This window comes from Nothobranchius furzeri, chromosome 10 (genome assembly GCF_043380555.1).
Source record: "Nothobranchius furzeri strain GRZ-AD chromosome 10, NfurGRZ-RIMD1, whole genome shotgun sequence".
Lineage (NCBI taxonomy): Eukaryota > Metazoa > Chordata > Actinopteri > Cyprinodontiformes > Nothobranchiidae > Nothobranchius > Nothobranchius furzeri.
The window spans coordinates 65,568,822-65,592,401 of NC_091750.1; the positions used below are offsets into that span (position 1 = coordinate 65,568,822).

At 42.4% G+C, this 23,580-nt stretch overlaps 2 protein-coding genes across 4 annotated transcripts; both read left to right on the plus strand.

Annotated features, from left to right (window-relative positions):
* The first annotated feature begins 35 nt into the window (after nucleotides 1-35).
* cct8 (chaperonin containing TCP1, subunit 8 (theta)) lies at nucleotides 36-7,737 on the plus strand. Of its 2 annotated transcripts, XM_015961727.3 has the most exons (16): nucleotides 36-174; nucleotides 722-812; nucleotides 900-979; nucleotides 1,087-1,236; nucleotides 1,368-1,548; nucleotides 1,640-1,701; nucleotides 1,776-1,913; nucleotides 3,851-4,029; nucleotides 5,010-5,076; nucleotides 5,154-5,241; nucleotides 5,338-5,453; nucleotides 5,546-5,617; nucleotides 5,699-5,863; nucleotides 6,465-6,584; nucleotides 6,821-6,960; nucleotides 7,466-7,737. In XM_015961727.3, exons 1-15 carry the CDS (start codon nucleotides 115-117, stop codon nucleotides 6,926-6,928), a joined length of 1,677 nt encoding a protein of 558 aa, XP_015817213.3. In that variant the 5' UTR covers nucleotides 36-114; the 3' UTR covers nucleotides 6,929-6,960; nucleotides 7,466-7,737. The 2 variants fall into 2 exon arrangements, with proteins under 2 accessions (XP_015817213.3, XP_015817214.3); XM_015961728.3 differs by lacking the exon at nucleotides 6,821-6,960.
* Nucleotides 7,738-7,860: 123 nt separating this feature from the next.
* rskrb (ribosomal protein S6 kinase related b) lies at nucleotides 7,861-22,730 on the plus strand. Of its 2 annotated transcripts, none has more exons than XM_015961843.3 (13): nucleotides 7,861-8,204; nucleotides 10,370-10,660; nucleotides 10,745-10,828; nucleotides 10,985-11,053; nucleotides 17,331-17,400; nucleotides 18,025-18,132; nucleotides 18,667-18,707; nucleotides 18,941-18,968; nucleotides 19,163-19,252; nucleotides 19,342-19,430; nucleotides 19,501-19,611; nucleotides 19,682-19,795; nucleotides 19,868-22,730. In XM_015961843.3, the coding sequence occupies exons 1-13, from the start codon at nucleotides 8,175-8,177 to the stop codon at nucleotides 20,090-20,092; spliced, it is 1,350 nt and encodes a 449-aa protein (XP_015817329.3). In that variant the 5' UTR covers nucleotides 7,861-8,174; the 3' UTR covers nucleotides 20,093-22,730. The 2 variants fall into 2 exon arrangements, with proteins under 2 accessions (XP_015817329.3, XP_054586866.2); XM_054730891.2 differs by having other exon boundaries at nucleotides 10,373-10,660.
* Nucleotides 22,731-23,580: the final 850 nt, after the last annotated feature.

Below are 23,580 nucleotides of genomic sequence, written 5' to 3' on the forward strand. Positions count from 1 at the left end.
CCCTTGTTGTTACCCGTATCTGGCTCCGCCTCCTCCTCTCCGGCTTTGTACCCCGAGCAGAAAGCACGCTGCGGTTAGCTTCTTTAACTTACCGGGGCTGCTAATCATCAGAAAATGGCTCTTCACGTCCCAAAACCTCCGGGCTTTGCCCAAATGTTAAAGGATGGTGCTAAGGTGGGTTCAAGTGACCGTGTTTATGCGGTAGAATAGGTTTGAGTGGGTGTTTGTGATTTAGCTTGCGAGCTAATGTTAGCATGTACATTCACAGTCATGTGGGAGACTTCTAGAAAGAGCCAGGCCGGTCCAAGTAACTGGTTGGGTTTGCCGTTGAAATAATGGGTCTGATTATTTTGTATTGTTTACGGTTCTTATTTGGGACGTTTTCATGTTTGCACATACACCTGCCTAAACGTTAAAATGATGCTGCAGTAGTTAGGTTGTCAAACTGCAGTCACACCCAGTTAGCGTTTAGCTAATTGTCACAACTAAAGTTCAGACACTTAGTTTCTGCTCTTTAAGGGCATTTAACATGATTTTCCTTATGAGTGTTCTCACTTCTTTCTGCTCTACACCAAGTACAGACCAGCTCATATTTTCATAATAGTTCTAAGTTGCTGCAAATAACAGGTTGACCATAGCATTTATCTTTTTGAAATTAAAACGAACATTCTGCATCGTTGTAAATGTCTTATTAAATGTACTATTTTATTTTCTACTGTAGCATTTTTCGGGGCTAGAAGAAGCAGTTTTTCGTAACATAAGAGCATGCAAGGAGCTTTCTCAGACCACACGAACCGCCTACGGCCCCAATGGTAACTATGTTCCAACAAAAGTATCTAAAATCAGAAACATCTTTAAAGTTTGACTTATTTAATTAAACTGAAACTGTTGTGTCACAGGTATGAACAAGATGGTCATCAACCACCTGGAGAAGCTGTTTGTCACTAATGATGCAGCAACAATCCTCAGAGAGCTGGAGGTGAGGAGATATTTACTAAATACTTATTGTCCATCCTGTTGAAAGTAAATAAAATAATTCACAAATATGCTAATCCACTTTGTTTGGCCCCAACATTTGTTCCATAGGTGCAGCATCCAGCAGCTAAAATGATTGTGATGGCATCCCACATGCAAGAGCAGGAGGTTGGAGATGGCACCAACTTTGTGCTTGTGTTTGCTGGAGCTCTGCTGGAGCTGGCTGAGGAGCTACTCCGGATGGGCTTGTCTGTGTCAGAGGTAACTAGAATAATATGGGATGGATTTAATGTTATTTACCCTGAAAAAACATTTTCTTTAATTTTTTTTCCTCTCTTATGACGAAATGACTTAAATTTAGAATAAAGAAGTAAGTGTATCTTTTTTTCCAGGTGATTGATGGCTATGAAAAGGCTTGTAAGAAAGCTCTGGAGCTCCTTCCCGACTGCGTATGTTCCTCAGCTAAAAACCTACATGATCTAAAAGAGTCCACATCTCTCATTCGCACGGCAGTCATGAGCAAACAGTACGGGAATGAGGACTTCCTCTCCAACCTCATCGCAGAGGCCTGTGGTTAGTCAGCTCAGATGTCATCCCTACAGTAATGTAAGTTTGTTTCTTTCTGCCTTTATTTATTTTTTACCCTACTGGGTTTTTGTTTCAGTGTCCATATTCCCAGAGTCCAACAATTTCAACGTTGACAACGTCCGGGTGTGCAAGATTTTGGTGAGCTTCATTACATGTTAGCTTTATTTTTTAGTCTGCATTCTTTGTGACTAATTATTTTTTTATGTATTCAGGGTTGTGGAGTGACCAATTCTTCCATGCTTCATGGCATGGTTTTTAAGAAGGAAGCAGAGGGAGACGTCACATCTGTTAAGGATGCCAAGATTGCAGTATTCTCCTGCCCCTTCGACTGTATGGTGACAGAGACCAAGGTAACAAATGTTGTCAGGCTTAGGAGAAAGCTGAGAAATGTTGGCATTTTATTCCTCAACCCTCTGGAGTCCAGGGTGTAATTTGCCGTTTTTGACTAATTGAGAGTTTTCCTTTGTATTTCCAAAATAAAAACCATAACCACTGCCTTATGTGGCATCAGTCTTTTCAACACAACCTGGACCTTATGAATTTATACTTATTTTTTATATTTGAACACAAAGGGGTTGCATATTAGACCATAAATCACTCAAAAACATAAAATCCAAACTGGAAAAAAGTTGCTTATTTTACTGTGAAACCAACAAACATTTATGACGAATGTTTTTTTTTTTATAATTTAGAATGGTAATCTAGACTGTACATTTATAAAAAATATGAATAAATATAGCAAATAACACATAAAAAAAAAATATTAGCCCTCTGGGGTCCAGGGTGTAAATCACCATTTTTGACTCATTTTGGTTTTTCTTTTGTATTTTCTAATAAAAACAATAAATATTGCCTTATGGGGATCATTTTTTCCAGGACAACCTTGACTATCTGAATTTATACTCATTTTATTAATTTGGCAATAATGTACATGCATTTTGGAGTGGGGAGTGGCTCCGTCTCACGCCGCGGAGATCGAGATCTTACAGCTGCGCGGCGCCGCCCACTCCTCTTGTTGGATCTCCGAGGAGCTGCATCGCTGCCTTTATCCTCTACCTCATCATGACCCCACTCTTCTATGAGGAAGGATGGATCTGCCACATCCTCAACATCCTCGCTATTTGCCTCAGACTCCGGCTGCGAGTCTCCGTCCACTTCCTCTGCTTCCAGTTCAAAAAACAGCCGAACTATCTGAACTGCCTGGTGGACATTTATCCTTCTCATCATCCTTTATTAAAGCCTAATAAAAGCCGACTTAACTGCAGCGACACTATATCTGTCCGGATCGCTCCAAAATATGAAGTTTATCTAGCCTGGCAAGCCAGACTAAATAATACATTTATTTAGTCTGGCCACACTCCATTGACAGCTCTCAGTTGTGGGGCGGGTTCTACCGTTGTCTTTCAAATGATCTCTGCATTCTACTGGACAATGAATGTGACATACTCTTGTTTCACTCTGTTGCATCATCCCACCCACCAGGCATATAGAGTGCCCTGATTGGCCCACAAAGCGAATAAAGCTCTGTGATTTGTTCACTAAGCAGATAGAGCACTATGATTGGCCCACCATTATGGACTAATCACAGCTCTTTATGTGTTTGAAACCCCTCTAGAGAGCTGTGATTGGCTAGCCAGAGTCCTGGTAGGAGCTGCTGAGGTTCCAATGGAGCATGCCTAGACCAAACTTTGCAAAGCAAGAATTTGGTCTAGTTCACTAGGCTAAAGTTTATCGTCAATATCTAATTGTTGTTACTTCGTTCGCGCCACTCCTTTCCCCGCGAAGCGGCTCCTTTTTGCGCACATCTCGTTACTCGTGCAGCCTTCCTCTCCCTCTCCGCTACATAATGGTACTTTTTATCGATTGAATATGTGAGACTTCCACCAACAGCAAAAGGATCTCGTGTTTTTGTGGGTTTTTTATGTTCACAAGCACGTTCCCTCTCACGGATCACTTCACTGCTGTTTTGACAAGTTGTCAGATTGTCTAAAAATAGGTCGTTTAGTTTAGTGTAACTCCGCTTTTACGTTGCCTATTAACAAAATTTAAAATCTGGGGTGTAGTTTATAATCTCCTTTTTAAAGCTGAATTGAAACCGAAACTCGGGGAGGCGGAGTCTTGCTGCTACAGCTTCCCAAATCAGACCTGTTCAAAAGACGCGGATACGCGTCCATGGACCCCAGAGGGTTAACATTATGTAAAATACAATTTATTGTCTGCAACAATAAGGCTAGAATGCTATGGTCTCATCTTGGTGCTTGACAGAAGTGTGGTTTTTTTTCTGCAGGGTACAGTGTTGATAAATAATGCACAAGAACTGATGAACTTCAGTAAGGGAGAGGAGGACATGATGGAGGCCCAGGTGAAGGCCATCAAAGAAGCTGGTGCCAACGTGGTGGTAACCGGGGGCAAAGTGGCGGACATGGCGCTGCACTACGCCAACAAGTACAAGCTCATGGTGGTCCGGTAAGATCAGCAGCAGCTCCAGTGATAAAACGTTATTCTCTAGTACTCTACCAAGTTATCCTTCAGTTAATCAGATAATCATTTACATGTGGTACATTAGCATTTTTCAACCTTTTATTTTCAAGGCCCTCTACTTGTACGTATTATCCTCAATCTCCACCACAAAACTTCAGTTTATTCATTTATTGGAAACCTTTTTCGGAACATTTGACTTTTCAAAGAACAAGCTCACTGAGAAACCTCTATTACTTGTTCTTTTTTAAATTTGATCGGCCAATCTGAGTTTGAACGTGAAAATAGTCTTCTATCCCCATCTCCTGGATTATCCGCCAATAGAAGACACGAGGAAAAGCTCTGGTTCGAAGACGCCTGACAGCTCCACGTCACAAATTAGCGTTCACTGACTCACCCATCTTGGCTCACAGCAAGGAAGGCTGTTGTTTTCGTGTCCAGGAGAGAGCAGAGTGCGTTTCAGCTAGTAGAAGCTAACCGTTGGCATTAGCAACTCCATAACACAGTGGAACTCCTTCGGGCTTGTGTTATCTGTAGAGATTAAACATCAGCATTGCAAAGTGAATGAAGGCAGTGAAAGAGTTGCATTGCTGTTATCCAATCAGAGGTGAGGTGTTCAAATATCACGAATATTAATGAGTAAGACTCCATATCTGACCCCCACACACACACACACACACACACACACACACACACACACTTTTCCGAATAACTTCCTTCCACTTCCTGAAACAGAAGCGCCAGAGCTTTTTTCCCATAGAGATTGACTCACACAGCAAATGTATTAAAATAAATGAAGACTCTTCACAATTTGCTTTGGCAGTAAGGTTCAGTGAGGCTGTTTTGGGGCTCACCCGAGCTCCTGTCTCTTCAGGGTTGTAGTTCGTCATGAGCCCTAAGGGAGTTCTTCTTGATTTAAATGATCGTTCTTGTCTGCTTTGAAACCTGAAACCTTCCTTTATCTACAGGCTAAACACCAAGTGGGACCTCAGAAGGTTGTGCAAGACCGTGGGTGCTGTAGCTCTGCCTAAAATGGTTTGTAAAGTCATTTTTTCTGTTATCAGGGGTGTAAAAGTAATGAGATTAATCCTTGAGGTGTTATATATTCTTAGACGGCTCCAACTCCAGATGAGATGGGTCACTGTGACAGTGTTTACTTAACAGAAGTGGGAGACACTCAGGTGGTGGTCTTCAAACATGGCAAGTTTTGTTATTTGTTCTGTTTTTATTTTAAGTTTGTTTCTGCTTCAGCCGAGTCCCAAGTGTGATGCTTTGTCTGGCTTTGTTTTGAAACAGAGAAAGAAGATGGAGCCATCTCCACCATCGTGATCAGAGGCTCTACTGACAACCTGATGGATGACATCGAGAGGGCTATCGATGATGGAGTCAACACTTTCAAGGTGTTGGTCAGGGTAAGTCGGTGCTAATCCCTTTGCAGAGTTTTCAGATATATTCGTTTAGTCCGTTTAGCTAATTGAATTCCTGTTTTACCATTTCTCTCCAGGATAAACGACTAGTACCCGGAGCAGGAGCCACTGAGATTGAGCTTGCCAAACAGATCAGCTCATATGGAGAGGTGTGTTTGTGACTTTGGTTTGATCTGCACTACACCACAAACTGATGCATGGCAGAAACACAGATGTCTCTCCCTCTATAGTCCTGCCCCGGTCTGGAGCAGTATTCCATCAAAAAGTACGCCGAAGCCTTCGAGGCCTTGCCGCGCGCTCTGGCTGAGAACTCTGGTGTGAAGGGCAATGAGCTCATCTCTAAAATGTATGCTGCACATCACGAGGGAAACAAAAATGTGGGATTTGACATTGAAGTAAGTATGCAGCCTTCATATTTACACACAAAAGCCTAAGTGACAACGTTTAAAGTGGATTTAGGTGCATTATTGCTGTTAAACACAGCTAATTTAAAGAGCAAGTCACCCCCAAATAAACTTTTTTTGCTGATAAACTAAATAAACGAGTGTCTAATCGTGCTGCAGACACGTGTCGTCAATAATTTGGCACTTCAGTGCATCTTAGTTAAAATTTAAATATTCTGCCTAAAACTGGCAGTGTTGTGCCGTTGTCAGGTAAAAACTCTGCACTGTATTTGAATTTTAATCTGCCACCGCTATTGGCTAAGAGGTATGCTATGATGTAAACTGGTACATTATGATGTCACAATTCTGTCGTGAGCCTGTGTGTGTATTTGTTAGCAGCTCCGCCTTCTCGGTCTGCCAGGCAACAGCATTTGTTGCATTTTTCAAACATGAAGTGAGAGTGGAGTTAGACTCTGGTAGGGGTTGACTTGCTCTTTAATTCACATCTTCTGGTTGCTAGGCAACTCTGCGATTGTTATTCAGAATGTGTGACTCTTGTCAAAGTGCCGCTTTGGTCTGAGAGCTGATGATGTGAATGTCATGCCCCCTGCAGGGAGAAGGTCCCGCTGTGAAGGACATGCTGGAGGCTGGAATTCTGGATCCTTACTTGGTCAAATTCTGGGGCATCAAACTGGCCACCAATGCCGCCATCACAGTGCTGAGAGTGGATCAGGTGTGCACAAAGAAAACAAACATTATTCCAACAAAACTGATTATTTTATGTGCAATGTTTTATGTATAGGTCTTTCAGGTTTGCATTTTTATTTTGATTTCCCTTTTATTTCCCTTTTATTTAAAGAGGTGTGTATTTTTATATAAAGTGATTATTTTTTCCGTCTGTACTTCAAAGGCAAGGTTATTTGGCTTAACAGCCTTCAGATAGGTGATGTTAGTGTGTGTACAATCCAGATCATCATGGCCAAGGCTGCAGGGGGACCCAAGGCTCCCAAGCAGAGAGGCCATTGGGACAAGGACGGTTGGGATGAGGAGCCTGATCATTTTGAAACCCACCACTAGAGGGCGCACACGCACACACAAACCGTTTTTCAGTAGGTGTCGGAATGAAGTGTGTCCACTAAAACTCTAACCGAACCATCGGTCAAACTCACTTGCTCACAAGGAAATGAGGATATGAGATGTCTGGCCTGTCACTACTAATACCAGATTCCACGTGGAACACACGAGTGTTGTAACAGCGCTAGGTGTGCATTAGCTCAAAACAGTGAATGGTGTGGTTGCATGCTGCATGTACTTAAGTGCACTTTTTACTGTGCAGGACGGTTTTTAAGGAATGTAGAAATGAGACTAGTGAAATTCTTTTGAGATTTTTTTAATTAAAAAAATGAAGTCTCATGTTCAGTACTAGCTTCAGTTGGTGGTGATGAATGAAAGTGTTTATGTTTGACTTGAGCTAATATTGTTTTTACTAGATATGCTTATTTGGTTGGTTAGTGAAATGATTTGGCAGACATTTAGTGTCTGTTGGACAAATTAATATGGAAAAATTACTTTCAGCTGATGCATGGGTCTCACTGTTCTCATTTCTCCTTTCAGATTATTATGGCCAAACCAGCAGGTGGACCCAAACCTCCACAGGGAAAGAACTTTGACGAGGACGACTGAACCTGATGCTCCTCTAACCCAGAGTGCTCCCTCATACAGTCGCAGATCTTTTCTACTTGTTTATTTAAAACTCAGCTGTTAAGGTTTATTGTGTAGACAACCACTGGTTGCATTGATTGGTCAACATGAGAAGTGAAAAGTACAGATGGCTCCATTTGCTTTTTATGTTCTTAGGTCCCAAATAAAAGGCATTTGTGCTGTCACTGTGTGGTTTGGTCTTCTGTTTCTTTAAATCCCAGTAATATTTCCTGAATTAAGTCTGGTTTTCTGCATTTAATTATGATCAAATATGGGAGGACAGGCAAACTTAGTCATAGTAATTAGCTGGTTGTGCTGCTCTTACCTTCTTTGATCAGCAGAGGTCGCTAAATTCCCCGAATGGCGATGGTGTGGGCGGATTCGAGCTGACAATCATTCACGGGATTAACTCGGTTAGTTTTTTCTGTTGCCATCAGCCTGAATGACGGAGGGTTTAAGAAATATCATTTGTGCGAACGGAAACACCAGTTCTAACTGGATCCGTGTTGGGAGCAATGGGAGGTTGTGATGTCGGGAGGGGGATGGTCTGAGCGCCTGGATGAGGAGCAGCAGACGAACTGATTGATTTCCACGGTGCTCATGTCCCGCCACGGTAATAAAAATGGGGGCCGACGGAAGTAAGAACAGGAAGGTGAGCTGCACGAAATCCCTTGTTGCTGAGGTGTGACGCACGCGTAGGGTTCCCCGTTACCATGGCGATATTTGGTGGGCAGACTTGTAGTGGACAGGTCCCACGCTTACGAACTGCTGTCATTCGGGTTAGCTTTAATGCTAGCACATTAAAACAAACATGGCACTTGTATTGTCCGTGATTAATCACTGCTACCACAAAAATAAGTACATCCTATAAATATGCTTTTATTGTGAAGGTTAGAAAACTCTTCCGATGTTATTCCGAGATTTTTTACTGCAGTCTGTATCTGCTCCCCACCTGCTTCTCTCCCACCTAAACTACGGTGTTTCATATATATATATGTATATATATATATATATATATATATATATACATATATGTGTGTGTATATATATACATATATGTGTATACACATACATATATATATATACATATATATATGTATGTGTGTGTGTATATACATACATACATATATGTATATATATACATATATATGTGTATATACATATATATATATATATATATATATATATATATGTATGTATATATATATATATACACACATACATACATATATATATATATATACATACATATATGTACATATATATGTATGTATATATGTGTGTGTGTATATATATATATATATATATATATATATATATATATATATATATATATATATATATATATCAATACTGGCTTGCCATGCCAGTGTTTTGGGCTATTTAAAATTAAATAAGTTTATTTAAAACATTTGTTAAAAGAACAGACCCCTCGATTTTGATTTTAGCAGAGAAAAAACATGTTAGCTGAATGCTGTTTTTAAATTGTTGATTGCCCTTTATTTCCTTATTTGGTAGAAGTTTGTATCCTTTGTCTATTTGAGCTGCTTGGGAAATTTCATTAACTTATCTTTGCAAACTAGACCTAATTGTTTGGAGTTTGTTAATAAAGATTTACCAGTAACAATAGTTTCTCCTGTGTTCAGTGAGAAATCTAAACGAAGGAACATATCTCGACACAACACCAGTATAAATACTTTTATTTGCAAAATAATCCTGCTGCTAGTGTGAGATCCTAATTCCCTAGTCACCCTTTCAATGTTCGTTGAAGGGTTTTTTGGTTGCAGTGCATCCAGATGAGATGTGTCCTCTATAATGCTGCTATGATGATAATGGCTTGTTACATGGTTGACCGCACACATCCTGCACCAGACAGCCAGCGACCTGGATCAACAGGGCTGTGTGATCAAATGAGGTGAAATATGGATTTTTAATGTTGATAAAACACAAATGAGAGCGGGGACTGTTGCATTTTAGCTAGACAAACCCAAAAACCCAGATGATGCAAGACAAACGACATCACTGAGGTGAAACTGATGTGCAACAGCCTTTCTATACAATACAACATCTATTTACAGTTTGGTTTCATTTTATTTTCAAATTATTCCTCAAATTATAGAGTTGATGAGATTTGGAATTCTCAATAGGCACAGACTATTCCATTTTTGGTCAAAACACAAAAGTTCACACTAATGAGGCTAAATGTGGAGTTTCCATGTCGAAGCTTCAACTAATGAACATGTAACACATCCTTCTAGTGCCTTTCCTTTTTCCAAGCAGGATTTTATTTTACTTTATTTTTCTCAGCATTGGTTTACAGTTTTGACTTTGCTAAACATCTCTCGTTTCATGGCAATGTAAAGCATCAAGGGAACACAGTGACTCTTGACACGTTCATTGGCTCAAATGACAAGAATCATACCGCCAAGGTCAAACAGATAAGAATTGCTACAGAGGTTCAAATCTGACTGCACAGGAACTGTGTTTGCACAGCTTGCAGCTTTATAGTTAAAGAAAAAAGAATAAAGATATGCTCAAGTAGTTAAAACAGTTTTGAAACAACTCCTTTTTTTTTTACAAACTTTCACAATCTGGAGGTAGAAGTCCTATTAATCTCTACACGGCTGCCTTGATAAGTCGCAATTCATTCTTGCATAAATCAGGCTCAGAACAAATGGTATTGGTCAATATCAGTTTTGTGTAGTTAGCTAAAACATGCAAAAATGGTCTTCATAGGAAAAAATGTGAATTTTATTTAGTATTCATAAAAATTATGCTACATGAAGCTGCTTCTTTTTGCATCATTCTACCACCCAGAAGGCCTCTGGAGCGGGGGAGGATGAGCACATCTCATCTGGTTGGCGTGGTTTCCTGTCCGGCGTTGGTCTGTCCATCCCTGCAAGCGTCTGTCGCCTTGCTCCACCTGCCCTACGTCTGGGCCACCATCGAATGCTCCAAAGCAAAGCCCCCGAGGTCCCAGAGCATGTCCTAAGGTTGGCAGGGGTCGGACCGGGCAAGCTGAGGGCAGAATGGTGCCTCCCAGGGTTTGTAACCATGTTCCTGCCTGAATTCCCCCACAGATCAGTGCCTGGGCATGAATACTTTCAGGTAGAAATCAGAAATCACCAAAACAATAACACCTGATGGCCTTTTATGTTCTCTCTGTCTTAATATTTTTATCTTCACCTCCAGGTGTTGGGTTACATCGCCAAAGGTTCCTTTGGGCCAATTCTGAAAGTTAAGGACAAAACCAGGCAGAAAACTTTTGCTGTCAAAGTGAGTTTATTCAATTTCAGATGATAACGATGTCAAAGGCTACACAACCTCCAGTGGCTTTTTTGCATAGAAATAAAACTTCAAAAACAAATTTTGTTTATACCAAATTATTCAAATTTAAAGTTGTTTTTTATTGGTGTTTATATCCACCGACAGGTTATACCTAAATCTGAGATTCTACGACTTGGAGTCTTGGATCAGTCAAAAGAAGAAGTAATTGTTCAGGTGCGTACTGCTTTAACATACATTGAACTACTAAATTCAGCAAATTTCTTTGAACTGATCATCTACTCTGAGGGTCTTTGAAAACAAATCCTTATTGTGAAAATATTTTTAACTGACCTGACTTTTTTTATCAGAATTGAATATTTAATCTTAGTTTTAAAATATTAAATGGAAAAGAAAATATTGTTGTGTGAAGTGTTGATGTATGCAGATGATGTGTTATTGTACAGCTCTTATTAATGAAAAATTGCTTTAGGGTGTAACAAGCTTCCTATTTTCTAGAGGTGAAAATCACTAGTTTGATCACAATATTATATTCATACTGTGGATTGCGATTTGATGTTTGCTAATATCTCAGATTAAGTCACAATACCATTTCGATTTGACTTGATTTAGGACTCACCGATTTATATGAAACATAACAAGATATTGAACTTAATTTCCCAGGGGAGAGACTCTTTCTTGACAAACTGTTTTCTCATTGTTCCCCATGACGACGCCATATTCTTAAAGAGCAAGTCACCCCCACCAGAGTATTACTCCACTCCCACACTTCCTGTTTGAAAAATGCAACAAATGCTGTTGCCTAGCAGACCGAGAAGGCGGAGCCGCTAACAAATACACGCACACACAGGCTCACAATGACATTGTGACATCATACGGTACCAGCTAACATTCTAGGTTACACTCTTAGCCAATAGTAATGGCAGATTTAAATTCAAATGCATTGCAGAGTTTTTACCTGACAATGGCACAACACTGACAGTTTTAGGCAAACATTTTTAAGTTTAACTAAAATGCACTAAAGTGCAAAACTATTGACTACAGATGTCTGCAGCATGATAAGACGCATATTTATATAGTTTATCAGAAAGAAAAAGTTGTTTTGGGGTGACTTGCTCTTTAAATTACGGTAACACGTTTGGTGATGAGCAGGAACAGGTGGAAAAGGACATGTCAGCCGAACATTAAAAAGTAGAGCAGTTTTCAAAATAAAATTAGTCATTGTTATCGTCGTCCTCCGCTTATCCGGTCCGGGTCGTGGGGGCAGCATCCCAACTAGGGAGCTCCAGACCGTCCTCTCCCCAGCCTTCTCCACCAGCTCATCCTGCAGGACCCCAAGGCGTTCCCAGACCAGATTGGAGATGTAACCTCTCCAACGTGTCCTGGGGCCGACCCGGGGGCCTCCTGCTGGCAGGACATGCCCGAAACACCTCCCCAGGGAGGCGTCCAGGAGGCATCTTGACCAGATGCCCAAACCACCTCAACTGGCTCCTTTCGATCCAAAGGAGCAGCGCTTCTACTCTGAGTCCCTCTCGAATGTCCGAGCTCCTCACCCTATCTCTAAGGCTGAGCCTGGCTACCCTACGGAGGAAACTCATTTCGGCCGCTTGTATCCGCGATCTCGTTCTTTCGGTCATTGCCCAAAGCTCATGACCATAGGTGAGGATTGGGACGTAGATCGACCGATAAATCGAGAGCCTGGCTTTCTGGCTCAGCACACTCTTCACCACGATAGATCGGCTCAGCGTCCGCATCACTGCAGACGCTGAACCAATCTGCCTGTCGATCTCTCGATCCCTCCTGCCCTCACTTGTGAACAAGACCCCGAGATACTTAAACTCCTCCACTTGAGGTAGGACCTCTCCCCCGACCCGGAGTTGGCAAGCCACCCTTTTCCGGTCGAGAACCATGGTCTCAGATTTGGAGGTGCTGATCCTCATCCCAGCCGCTTCACACTCGGCCGCGGACCTACCCAGCAAGAGCTGAAGGTCAAAGCTGGAAGAAGCTAGGAGGACCACATCATCCGCAAAAAGCAGAGACAAGATTCTCCTGCCACCAAACTCGACACACTCCACACCACAGCTGCGCCTAGAAATTCTGTCCTTAAAGGTAATGAACAGAACCGGTGACAAAGGGCAGCCCTGGCGAAGTCCAACCCTCACTGGGAACAGATCCGACTTCCTACCGGCTATGCGGACCAAACTCACGCTCCTCTGGTAAAGGGACTGATTGGCCCTTAACAGAAAGCCACCCACCCCATACTCCTGGAGCGTCCCCCACAGGGTGCCCCTGGGGACACGGTCATAAGCCTTCTCCAAATCCACAAAACACATGTGGATTGGTTGGGCAAACTCCCATCCCCCCCCCCCCCCCCCCCCCATCACCCTTGCAAGGGTATAGAGCTGGTCCACAGTTCCACGGCCAGGACGAAAACCACATTGCTCCTCCTCAATCTGAGATTCAACTATCGATCGGACCCTCCTCTCCAGTACCTTGGAGTAGACCTTTTCAGGGAGGCTGAGGAGTGTGATCCCCCTATAGTTGGAACACACACTCAGGTCACCCTTCTTAAAGATGGGGACCACCACCCCGGTCTGCCACTCCACAGGAACTGCCCCCGATGACCACGCAGTGTTGCAGAGACGTGTCAACCATGACAGCCGTACAACATCCATAGCCTTGAGATACCCAGGACGAACCCCATCCGCCCTCGGGGCTCCGCCGCTGTGTAGTTGTTTGACTACCTCAGCAAATTCTGCCCCCGAGATTAGACAGTCCATCCCCAGGTCTCCCGGCTCTGGTTCCTCCTCGGAACGCACATAGGTGGGATTGAGGAGCTCCTCAAAGTATTCCTTCCACCGTCCGACTATAGCCCCAGTTGACGTCAGCAGCTCCCCATCCCCACTGTAAACAGTGTGAGCGAGTTGCTGCCTTCCTCTCCTGAGGTGCCGGACATTTTGCCAGAACCTCTTTGGTGCCTCACCAAACTCCTCCCACGCCCAAGATTTTGCCTCGGCAACTGCCACTGCTGCACCCCGCTTGGCTATCTGGTATCTTTCTGCTGCCTCCGGAGATCCACAGACCAGCCACGCCCTGTAGGCCTCCTTCTTCATGCTGATGGGTCCCCGAACCTCTGGTGTCCACCAGCGGGTAAGGGGGTTGCCACCACGACTGGCACCGGCCACCTTGCGACCACAGCTAGCAACAGCCGCCTCAACAATTGCAGAGTGGAACAAGGCCCACTCGGAGTCAATGTCCCTCACTGCTCTCGGGACGCGGTCAAAGCTCTGCCGGAGGTGGGAGTTGAAGACCGTCTTAACAGGTTCTTCTGCCAGGCGTTCCCAGCAGACCCTCACTATGCGTTTGGGTCTGCCAGGTCTATGCGGCATCTTCCCCTGCCATCTGATCCAGCTCACCACCAGGTGGTGATCAGTTGACAGCTCCGCTCCTCTCTTCACTCGGGTGTCCAAAACATATGGCCGCAGGCCAGATGATATGACTACAAAGTCTATCATCGACCTGCGTCCTAGGCTGCCCTGGTACCAAGTGTACCGATGGGCATCCTTATGTTCTAACATGGTGTTCGTTATGGCCAAACTGCGGCTTGCACAGAAGTTCAATAACGAAACACCACTCAAGTTCAGATCAGGCGGGCCGTTCCTCCCAATCACACCCCTCCAGGTCATGCTGTCATTGCCCTTGTGAGCATTGAAGTCCCCCAGCAGGACAATGGAGTCCCCTGATGGAGCACTATCTAGCACTCGTCCCAGGGACTCCAAAAAGGGTGGGTACTCTGTACTGATATTTGGTCCATAAGCACAAACAACAGTTAGGACTCGTTCCCCGACCCGAAAGCGCAGGGAAGCTACCCTCTCGTCCCCCGAGGTAAACCCCAACACACAGGCAGAGAGTCTCGGGGCTAACAAAAGGCCAACCCCAGCTCTTAACCTCTCACTTGGAGCAACTCCAGCAAAGGAGAGTGTCCAACCCCTCTCAAGGACTTGGGTTCCAGAGCCAATGCTATGTGTCGAGGTGAGTCAGACTATATCTAGCCGGTACCGCTCAACCTCTGCCACAAGCTCCTGCTCCTTCCCTGCCAGCGAGATGACGTTCCATGTCCCAAAAACCAGTTTTCTTGTCCGGGGATCGGACCGCCAAGGCTACCGCCTTGGTCTGCCACCCGATCCACATTGCACCAGACCCTTCATGTTCCTCCTGCGGGTGGTGGGTCCACAGTTGGATGAGCCCATGTATCCGGTTCGGGCTGGGCCCGGCCGGGCCCCATGGGTGAAATCTCGGCCACCAGGCACTCGCTCACGGGCCCCAACCCCAGGCCTGGCTCCAGGGTGGGACCCCAGTAACCCTCCGGGCCGGGTACTCCGACTCTTTGAATTTACTACCGTGAAAGATTCTGTGAACCGTTCTTTGTTTCACCCTTCACCTAAGACCAATTTTTCATGGGAGACTCTACCAGGGGCACAAAGTGCCCGAGACAGCATAGCTCCTAGGATCATTAGGGCACTCAAACTCCTCCACCACGATAAGGTGACGGTTCAAGGAGAGCAAAATAAAAGTGTGTTTGATAAATAGCCATTGTACTGACTTTTGCATTTTGGGTCAATGACCGCATAACTGATGTATTGATGTACATCAATGTATTGTTACTCTCCAAATATTTTCACTAATAATATGGAGCTACCGTTCCAAAGGTTGTGTCGTAAATCGCAAAGTAGGGAACTTGAGATGTAGCCTAGCAAGCCATCCTATTTACGTATAGTCTTGCATTGGCCCATAGATAGAGCTCCATTCGTAGGGGCGGAGTCTACAATTGTCTTTCATACTGTCTCAATTGGAAAGCGTTAGGACATGTTAGAGCAAACGAACAATGGGATGAATTCGTACGGATTTGTCAACAAGGCAGTCCACCATACACCATGGAAGGAGAAGTGGAAGTACCTCAATCTTCTCATGTCTGAAAGAATAGCCTAAGTCTAAACTGTCCAAAGTTGGTGCCAAAGCCATTTTTGTTTTGCTCCGGTGCAGCTCTACCATCATCTTTAAAAAGCCCTGTCATAGTGGCGATAAGCCCGCCCACTGTCCAGGGGCGTCTTCAGCCTTTAACCCCCTCAGGCTCAAAATAAGTTTGGATAAAAGGACAAACAACTAAGTGCTTCAGGGGTATTCTAAGTTAAAAATGCTCATGCAATCCTTATGTGGAGTAACTATGTAGGTAGGTTTTAACTGTTGCAAACCTGCAACGTCTGCCTCCAGAGGTTTATGGAGCACCTGGGCTTAGCCCCCAGACCACAAATGACATTTCACTTTAGTAAAAAACAAGAGTTGTGGCCAGAAATACACACATCTACACTTGCAACAGAATAAATATATGTAAAAATAAAAGGATGAACTTTACGGTGGTCCTAAATCTTGGTACAAAAACTGTTGAGCTTCAAAGGCATCCTTAAAAACCAGAGAGCCAAACCACAAGCCCACCTGGTGCCATTACACCTGCAGCTCAGGAAACAAGGACAGGGCAGGATTAAACCTAGTTATCCAACTAAAGGAATTACAACTAAAGAATCTGATCAGATCTAAATCTGGATTACAAAAAATCACAAAAAGACTGCAGGTTATTGTGTTTTACATGGTTCATTACATTTTTTTTATCCATCTATCTTTAGTTCATGTAAAATAATTTCAATTCCATCTGTGGGTGGGCAATATCATGTCATTCACAATATTACCAATAATTGTTTTATTTATCATGTTGAGTTAATTTAATGAGGTAATTTCATCCACTACACAATTCAGGTGGATCATCAGCACAAAGTCTTAAAAGTTATCAAAGCAATCATGGCTGGAATGTCAGTTTTTATTCATATCAGCCAGTAGGATAAAATACGTTTGGGGAATTTCAGCCTCTCCTGGCTTCTGTACCTGCAACCTGGTTACGCAGAGGAGGGATTAGCACTTAAACAGGAAAATCACACCGGGGAAGCGGTGCATTAAAATGTTAGTGTGAGTCACGGAAGCAAGTCCGGCTTGCTGTGACGAAGAGAGAGAGTAGCGAGCGAGCCTGTGGCTGATGAGTGAAAAAAAAGGCAAATAACATTCGGGGCTCGACTGAAAACATTCGGGGCTGAAGCCCCGTCATAATCAGTGGGCACCACGGCTGACACTGTCCATCTACTAACATAGACCGCTGTGATTGGACTGCCCTACACTTAGCCAAGCCAATGGTAGACATGCTGAGGCTGCAGTGGAGCGTGGCCAGACCAACATGCAGAGCTAAATCTTTTGCTACTGCTACAGTTTCTTTGGATTTCTGCGCTGCTTGAGATGATGTCTATAAACAAACTGGTATATTTCTCATTGAGACAGTTTTATGTAATCCTTGGTTGTTTTATTTTGTGCATCAGACCTGAAAACTGTCAAAAGTGACAGTCAGCATCAAGCTTTTTTCAAGTTCACAACCTTTGACCTTTGCCCACAGCGTCAGATTTGCCATCCATTCATCCTCGACCTCCAGGACTGCTGGCAGACACAACGCCACCTTTACATTAGTGAGTCAGGCAGCGATCAGTGACCCACTTTAACCCAGATCCTCAATCCAGAACCCCTCCACTCCACCTTTTGTCACCCAAGTTCTGGTGGCTTTGTTAAGAATCGACCCACGATTCCCCACCCAGCACTTAGCCAGTCCCCGTGCATCAGTTATCCCTGTTTTTCCCACTTATCCACTGACTCAAAAGCTATGACCCACTTGTGTGTGTCCCCACCCCCCAATTAAACGGCAGCATATTAGCCCAGAGACCAGATACTGAACGTTACTGCAGCACCACTGCATGCTCAGCTAGTGAATCATCACTGAATCACATTTTATACTGAAATAGTGCCGCTCTGTTGGTCAAAACTTGAAGGTTCTCGGCAGGCCTAAACCTTCTGCGTCATCACAAATAAAAAAACAGACATGATGTTATCACTATAACGGTCACAAACTGCGCCTGAAAATGTGCCCCTCATATTCTTCCATATAGCAGCTTATGTTCCTGATCTTGATCTCTTTCTCTCAAATGAAGATCACTTGGTGTTTTCCAATCCCTCCTGTCCTTTACACAACCCCTCCCTCCAACATGTTTACTCTGCAGAACACAAAAACATTTTTTAAGCACTTTCTTCTCCAACAGTGTGCGACTACTGCAGCACAGGAGACCTGTACACCTACTGGCAGATGATTGGTCAGTTCTCTGAGGACACGGTGCGAGTGTTTGCTGCTGAGTTGGGATGTGCGCTAGGTGTGTGTGCAACAAAATACACTCCAGAATAATTCTACATGATACCTTGTTTCTAAAGTATGGAATCTCATTCCTGCCACTTTCCTTAAAAAGTATAGTAATTATCTCATAATTATAACTAAGTATCTCATGAGATACTACCTCATAATATTGAGATACTATCTCATTATAAAAAAAATAACTAAATCATAATTATGGGATATATATATATATATATATATATATATATATATATATATATATATATATATATATATATATATATATCAGAGTGGCAGGAATGGGATTCCATACTAAAGAAAATGATGAGAGGTTGTTTAAGAATTAAAGTGCTTCAGCATGAGACGTTTACTATTGCTTCCATCCAGATGTCATATTTGTCAGAAAAAGTCTTATTTTAATAAAACTATGTTAAACCACAACCATTACTGCAGCCCAATACTGGCAAGCCCACAATCTTGATCTTTATTTCTAGAAGAATACGGGATAAAACCACTTTCCAAATGATGGAAATCATTTTTGTTGTTTTTGCAGGTTTTCTGCATGATTTTGGGATCATCCACAGAGATGTGAAAGTAAGAAGTAGAAAACTGTAATTCTTACTGTCATAGCTAAAATCTCAGCTAACTGCTACTTAAACCGTCGCCAAGAATCATTAATCTACGTCTTTGATGACATGTTTAGGTTTAAAAATGTAAAAATGATGAAAAATCCTTACGCGTGTAAAATAATTCACATTTTATTCTTTTTGTGTAACCATGCTCTTTTGAAAAAGTGAGATCTCTTTACTTCTGCTTTATTTCCCCAGATGGAAAATATTCTGCTGAATGACAACGGTGAGTCCCCAGCAGAGAGCTGGGCAGCAGAAGCTCAGAAGCTTCTAAGAAAATATTCTTTACTGCACATATCACAGTTTAACACACAATCATGCTGGAAGCGTGACTGTTATTGTAGTTGTTAAGTACATCACTATAATGAGTGTGCATCATCACGAGCATCGTGACAAGGCCTCCTAACAATGCTCTTCTAGGCCACCTCCGCTTGGCTGACTTTGGTTTGTCCCGCCGTCTGGAGAGAGGAGGCAGAGCTTTCACCATCTGTGGAACCATCCAGTACATGGGTGAGAAACACAAATCCTGCAAAGGAGCGGATGTCTGAATTTATCTGAAGTGTGTGAAGTGATGAGAGGGAATTCTCTCTGCTCTGCAGCTCCGGAGGTGCTGAGCGGTGGACCCTACAACCATGCAGCTGATTGGTGGTCACTGGGAATTCTGCTCTTCTCATTGGCTACTGGGAAGGTGAGCTCTTGCTTCCAGTTTGATGTTAAACATTTAAACACTGAGTGTTTAGCTTTACACATGTCCACAGTTCCCCGTGCCTCCAGAGCCAGATCACTGCAGTATGCTGAGGAAAGTCAGGAGTTTTCCGTATGAAATGCCCCTCAGCTTCAGCCCGCCGCTCTCCTTATTAATAACTGAGGTAATTCCTTGATTTGTCATCATATTGCTGATGTAGTTTGTCACAGCATCACCTGCGTATGTTTGTGCAGCTTTTGTGCCAGAACCCCTCCCGCCGCTTAAAAACCCTGGATCGTTTCAAACGCCAGACTTTTTTCCACGGAATATCGTTTGACCTCGACCGCCTCCAGCGTCAGCCTGTGGAGGTAATGTGTGAGCGGCTGTTCAAATAAGAAATGAAAAGGAAAGCGAGTGAAGAGATTTTTCTTTACTCCCAGGTGATTCTGGAGCTGAGAGAAAGGCCAGACCGTGTCGCCAAAGCTCGACGAGGCCTCACGTTATCCCTGCAGCCTTTGAGGGACTTCGACTTCGATTTGCTCCTCAGCCCTCCCGCCACTCCGGAGACACAGCTGGACGCAGGCGCTCGCACAGCTGCACCGCTGCCTGGACCTGCAGTGAAGCATCCTCAGGAAAAAGGTCCACGCAGGGAAGTGTTTGTGTGACGGACTTTGAGGCCTAGTCCACACGTAGCCGGGTTTTCTTAAAAACGAATATCCGCCCCTCCAAAAACTTGCATCCACACCATCTCGTTTAAAAAAAAAACTGTCCACACGTACCCGGATAAATACGTTGTTAAGGACATGCCAGACCTGTAGGCGGCAGTACTTCCCCCGTTCTTAACCTCGTCCTTCGTCTGTGGTCTTCCGCAAGGAGCAGTAATCCCGCTTGCAAAAACAAACAAGCAAAAAGCGCTTGGACAATTGATAAAGCGAGCGCAGCTCTGAGGGCTTCCATGCTGTCGGCTAGTGTAAACACAGGTCGCACACGTGATGTCAGCATTTTTTTGTCGTGGAAAGTGACATTGCGGACCTTAAAACTCTGGTTTTGTCTGTCCACACGCAGACACCCAAAACGGAGAAAACGCAGATCTTCACTTTGGCCGGAGTTTTTAAAAAGATCCGTTTTCGAGTGGATGACAGGCCAAAACGTAGAAAAATATCTACGTTTTGGCAGATCCCCGGCTACGTGTGGACAGGGCCTTAGTTTACAGACAGACTAAAACACACAATAAATGACCTTTACACAGGCGTGGTGCACTTTACACATTGTCCAATTCCAATTTAATAAAGTTAATCACTATATTGCTCTATCTGTTATTGATGTTCGTGCTTTTTCAAGGTACTGATCACATTTTGCTCCTTTACTTGCTTGCCTTTCCCTAATTGCCTCCCTGATTTTTGGTTTTGTGATTCTACACATCTCTCCGATTTTTCATTTGAACCTTTTTGGTTCATTACTGATGAGAAATCATCCCCACTTGGACAAGTTGTGCTAGTCTGTATCAATGGATTGTGTTTGATCATCTTTATTTGTAGAAATCCTAACAAAACAAGAAAAGTTTTAAAGGGGACATTTTATGCAAAATGCACCTTTTGCATCCTTTTGTGCTTCCATGTACTGCCTCTATAAACACTCCAAATGTGGAAAAAAAAATACCTCAACTATTTTTGGGAATTATGCGCCTCAAACTAGCCATTTCTTAAAGTAATTAAAAATAAATGAGCATTGAAATACCTCTCACATGGACAGATGCTGTTACGACGGCTCGACTGTGCGCCCCTCCTGGCTTCTCAGCTTATAGCAGCCTGAGCGGTAATGGGTGGGCGTGGCCAGCTCCAGCATGTTTTCATAAAGTGATAGAGCTCTGAAACAGCTCATTCTGGAAGGTACTGAAACTGTCAAGAATAAACAGCTGAAATCTTTTTATGCGAGAGGAATTTAATGCAAATGACTTCATAAAAAGGTTTTGTATCAATCATAGTCTTATAACTTAAGTAAAAAATAAAAATTCATCATATGTCCCCTTTAAATCTTTTCCTCGTTTGTTATATTGCATCACTGGGGGACCTTTTATAGTAGAAATGGACTACTCTTTGCTTCATGCTGTGTTCTCTGTAATTTAAACCTTCCTTTGTAGAGATGCTGTGTGACCCAAACATTTACAAAGTTTACCTCCTCAAAGTAAAGCAGCAGCTTTGGATTCTTACGAGCATGCCTGTAAGTTTGTAGCTTCAACCCAGCTGCTTGTGGGTTGTGATATTATTAACACAGAAGTTATTTTTTGTTGCTACATCTATGACTGGAAATCTTCATTTTCCTCCACTCGTCTGAATTTTGCGTTAATTTACATTTTCAAAACGCCATATCAGCAGAGATATCAAGGCACCCATACGCCTTGCTGGAGACAATGCGGCGCTACTGCTGCTAATCATTTGCATATTTTTTGGGACTGTCCCAGGTTAAAGGAATTTTGGACGGGAGTGCAGACCTCGTTAAATGCAGTTTTGAACATTCAAATCTCTTTAGACTTTAAGGTTTTATACATGGGGCTGGTCCCCTTTCTGAAATGTAGGAGTGAGATTAAGTTGGTGCAACTACTCTTGGTGGCATGTAAGAAAACAATAATGAGACGATGTCTGAGCCCTGTCCTCCCCACACTGAATGATTGGTGTGGGATTGTCTTAGAGATATTTAGGATGGAAAAACTGACATATGTGTTAAATAATCGGAAGACCAAATTCTATGAAATCTGGAACAAGTGGATCTTATTCATTACCCCCTCAAGAGCGGACTTTATGTGATTCAACTGTTAATCAACTTTTTGTAACCTACCAAGTTCATTTCTTTTTTAGGCAGCAGCACAGGCATCCCCTCAGTTTCTGGTAATGTTTACTGTTTTATATAAATGTGTTTCATCCTTCAACTATTACAGGTTCCTCTCGCGAGCACAGTCACTTTTCAGTACTTTAGATATTAAGGGACTCTCGTTGATACTCCTCTATGAAGGATGGGATGCTCTTGCCGTCCACTACTCATCTTGGATTCAGTTGGGGAGGAGGGAAAAAAAAACTGGAATGACTCTGTTCCTATGTCATTTACATCTTGTCATGTTTATTGCTATATGTTCATTCCAAATAAAGATTTAATAAAAAATAAAAATAAATTTACATTTACACCTGCACTAATTATCCGGAATGCCTCACGTGTGATGCTGAGCTTGCTTTCTAATTTCAGAATGCTTCTGTACATATTTATAAATATATATAAATACATTCATCTTAATAAAAATGTATATGGATATACCAGAGAATTTTTTTTACTCATGTTGTGGATTTTGGTGTGTTTTTGTAAGTACCACAAATGTTAGAAAAAAATAAAAATCTGCCATTTTTTTCTAGCATGGACTAAAAAAGTGAACTGACAAGAATTATTGCTTCACATATTGTGCCATATCATTTCCTCAGCGCATGCAGCTTATGAAATCACCTTTTGTTTGCTTAACGTAGCTGATTTACCCAACATATAATTCACTTATTGCACCATATTTGAACTATTGTATAGAAATCTGGGGCACAACATACAAAACTTATACAAATTCTGTCTATATATTGCAAAAAAAGCAATAAGAATCATTACAAGGAGTAATTACAGCGATCCTTCTAACCTGTTATTCATAAAAACAAAACATTAAAATTCTATGACCTAGTGGACTACAATATTTCTAAATTTATGTATAATGCGAACAAAAAAAAACCTTCCTAAAAATTTACTTGGAAGATTTATAAAAAAAACAGAGTAAATATGAACTAAAAGGACATAAATTATTTACAATACCTAAGTATAGAATAATTATAAAGGAGCGCTGTGTGTGTCTATATATGGAGTTAAAATATGGAATAAGCTAGGTAATGTAATCAAGGATGCAAAAACAATATTTACTTTCAAAAAACAAATTAAAAATGAAATACTGGAATCATACGTGCAAATCAATTACTGTATATAAAAAAACTAAATAAATAAATCTATAGAGGATGTGTGTAGGTATATTCATGTGTGTATGTATAAATATGAACGTATGTTTGTTTATGTGTATATGTAGTGGATACGTGTGTATATCTGTATATGTATAAATGAAGTATGTGCGAGCCAT

Coding starts and splice junctions, on each gene's coding strand:
- cct8 (XM_015961727.3), top strand. CDS start 115: ATGGCTCTTCACGTCCCAAAACCTCCGGGCTTTGCCCAAATGTTAAAG. Junction 1,702..1,775: donor TCCGGGTGTGCAAGATTTTG/GTGAGCTTCATT, acceptor TTATGTATTCAG/GGTTGTGGAGTGACCAATTC. Junction 5,242..5,337: donor GGTGGTGGTCTTCAAACATG/GCAAGTTTTGTT, acceptor GTTTTGAAACAG/AGAAAGAAGATGGAGCCATC.
- rskrb (XM_015961843.3), top strand. CDS start 8,175: ATGGGGGCCGACGGAAGTAAGAACAGGAAG. Junction 11,054..17,330: donor AAGAAGAAGTAATTGTTCAG/GTGCGTACTGCT, acceptor CTTTGCCCACAG/CGTCAGATTTGCCATCCATT. Junction 18,133..18,666: donor TGAGTTGGGATGTGCGCTAG/GTGTGTGTGCAA, acceptor TTGTTTTTGCAG/GTTTTCTGCATGATTTTGGG.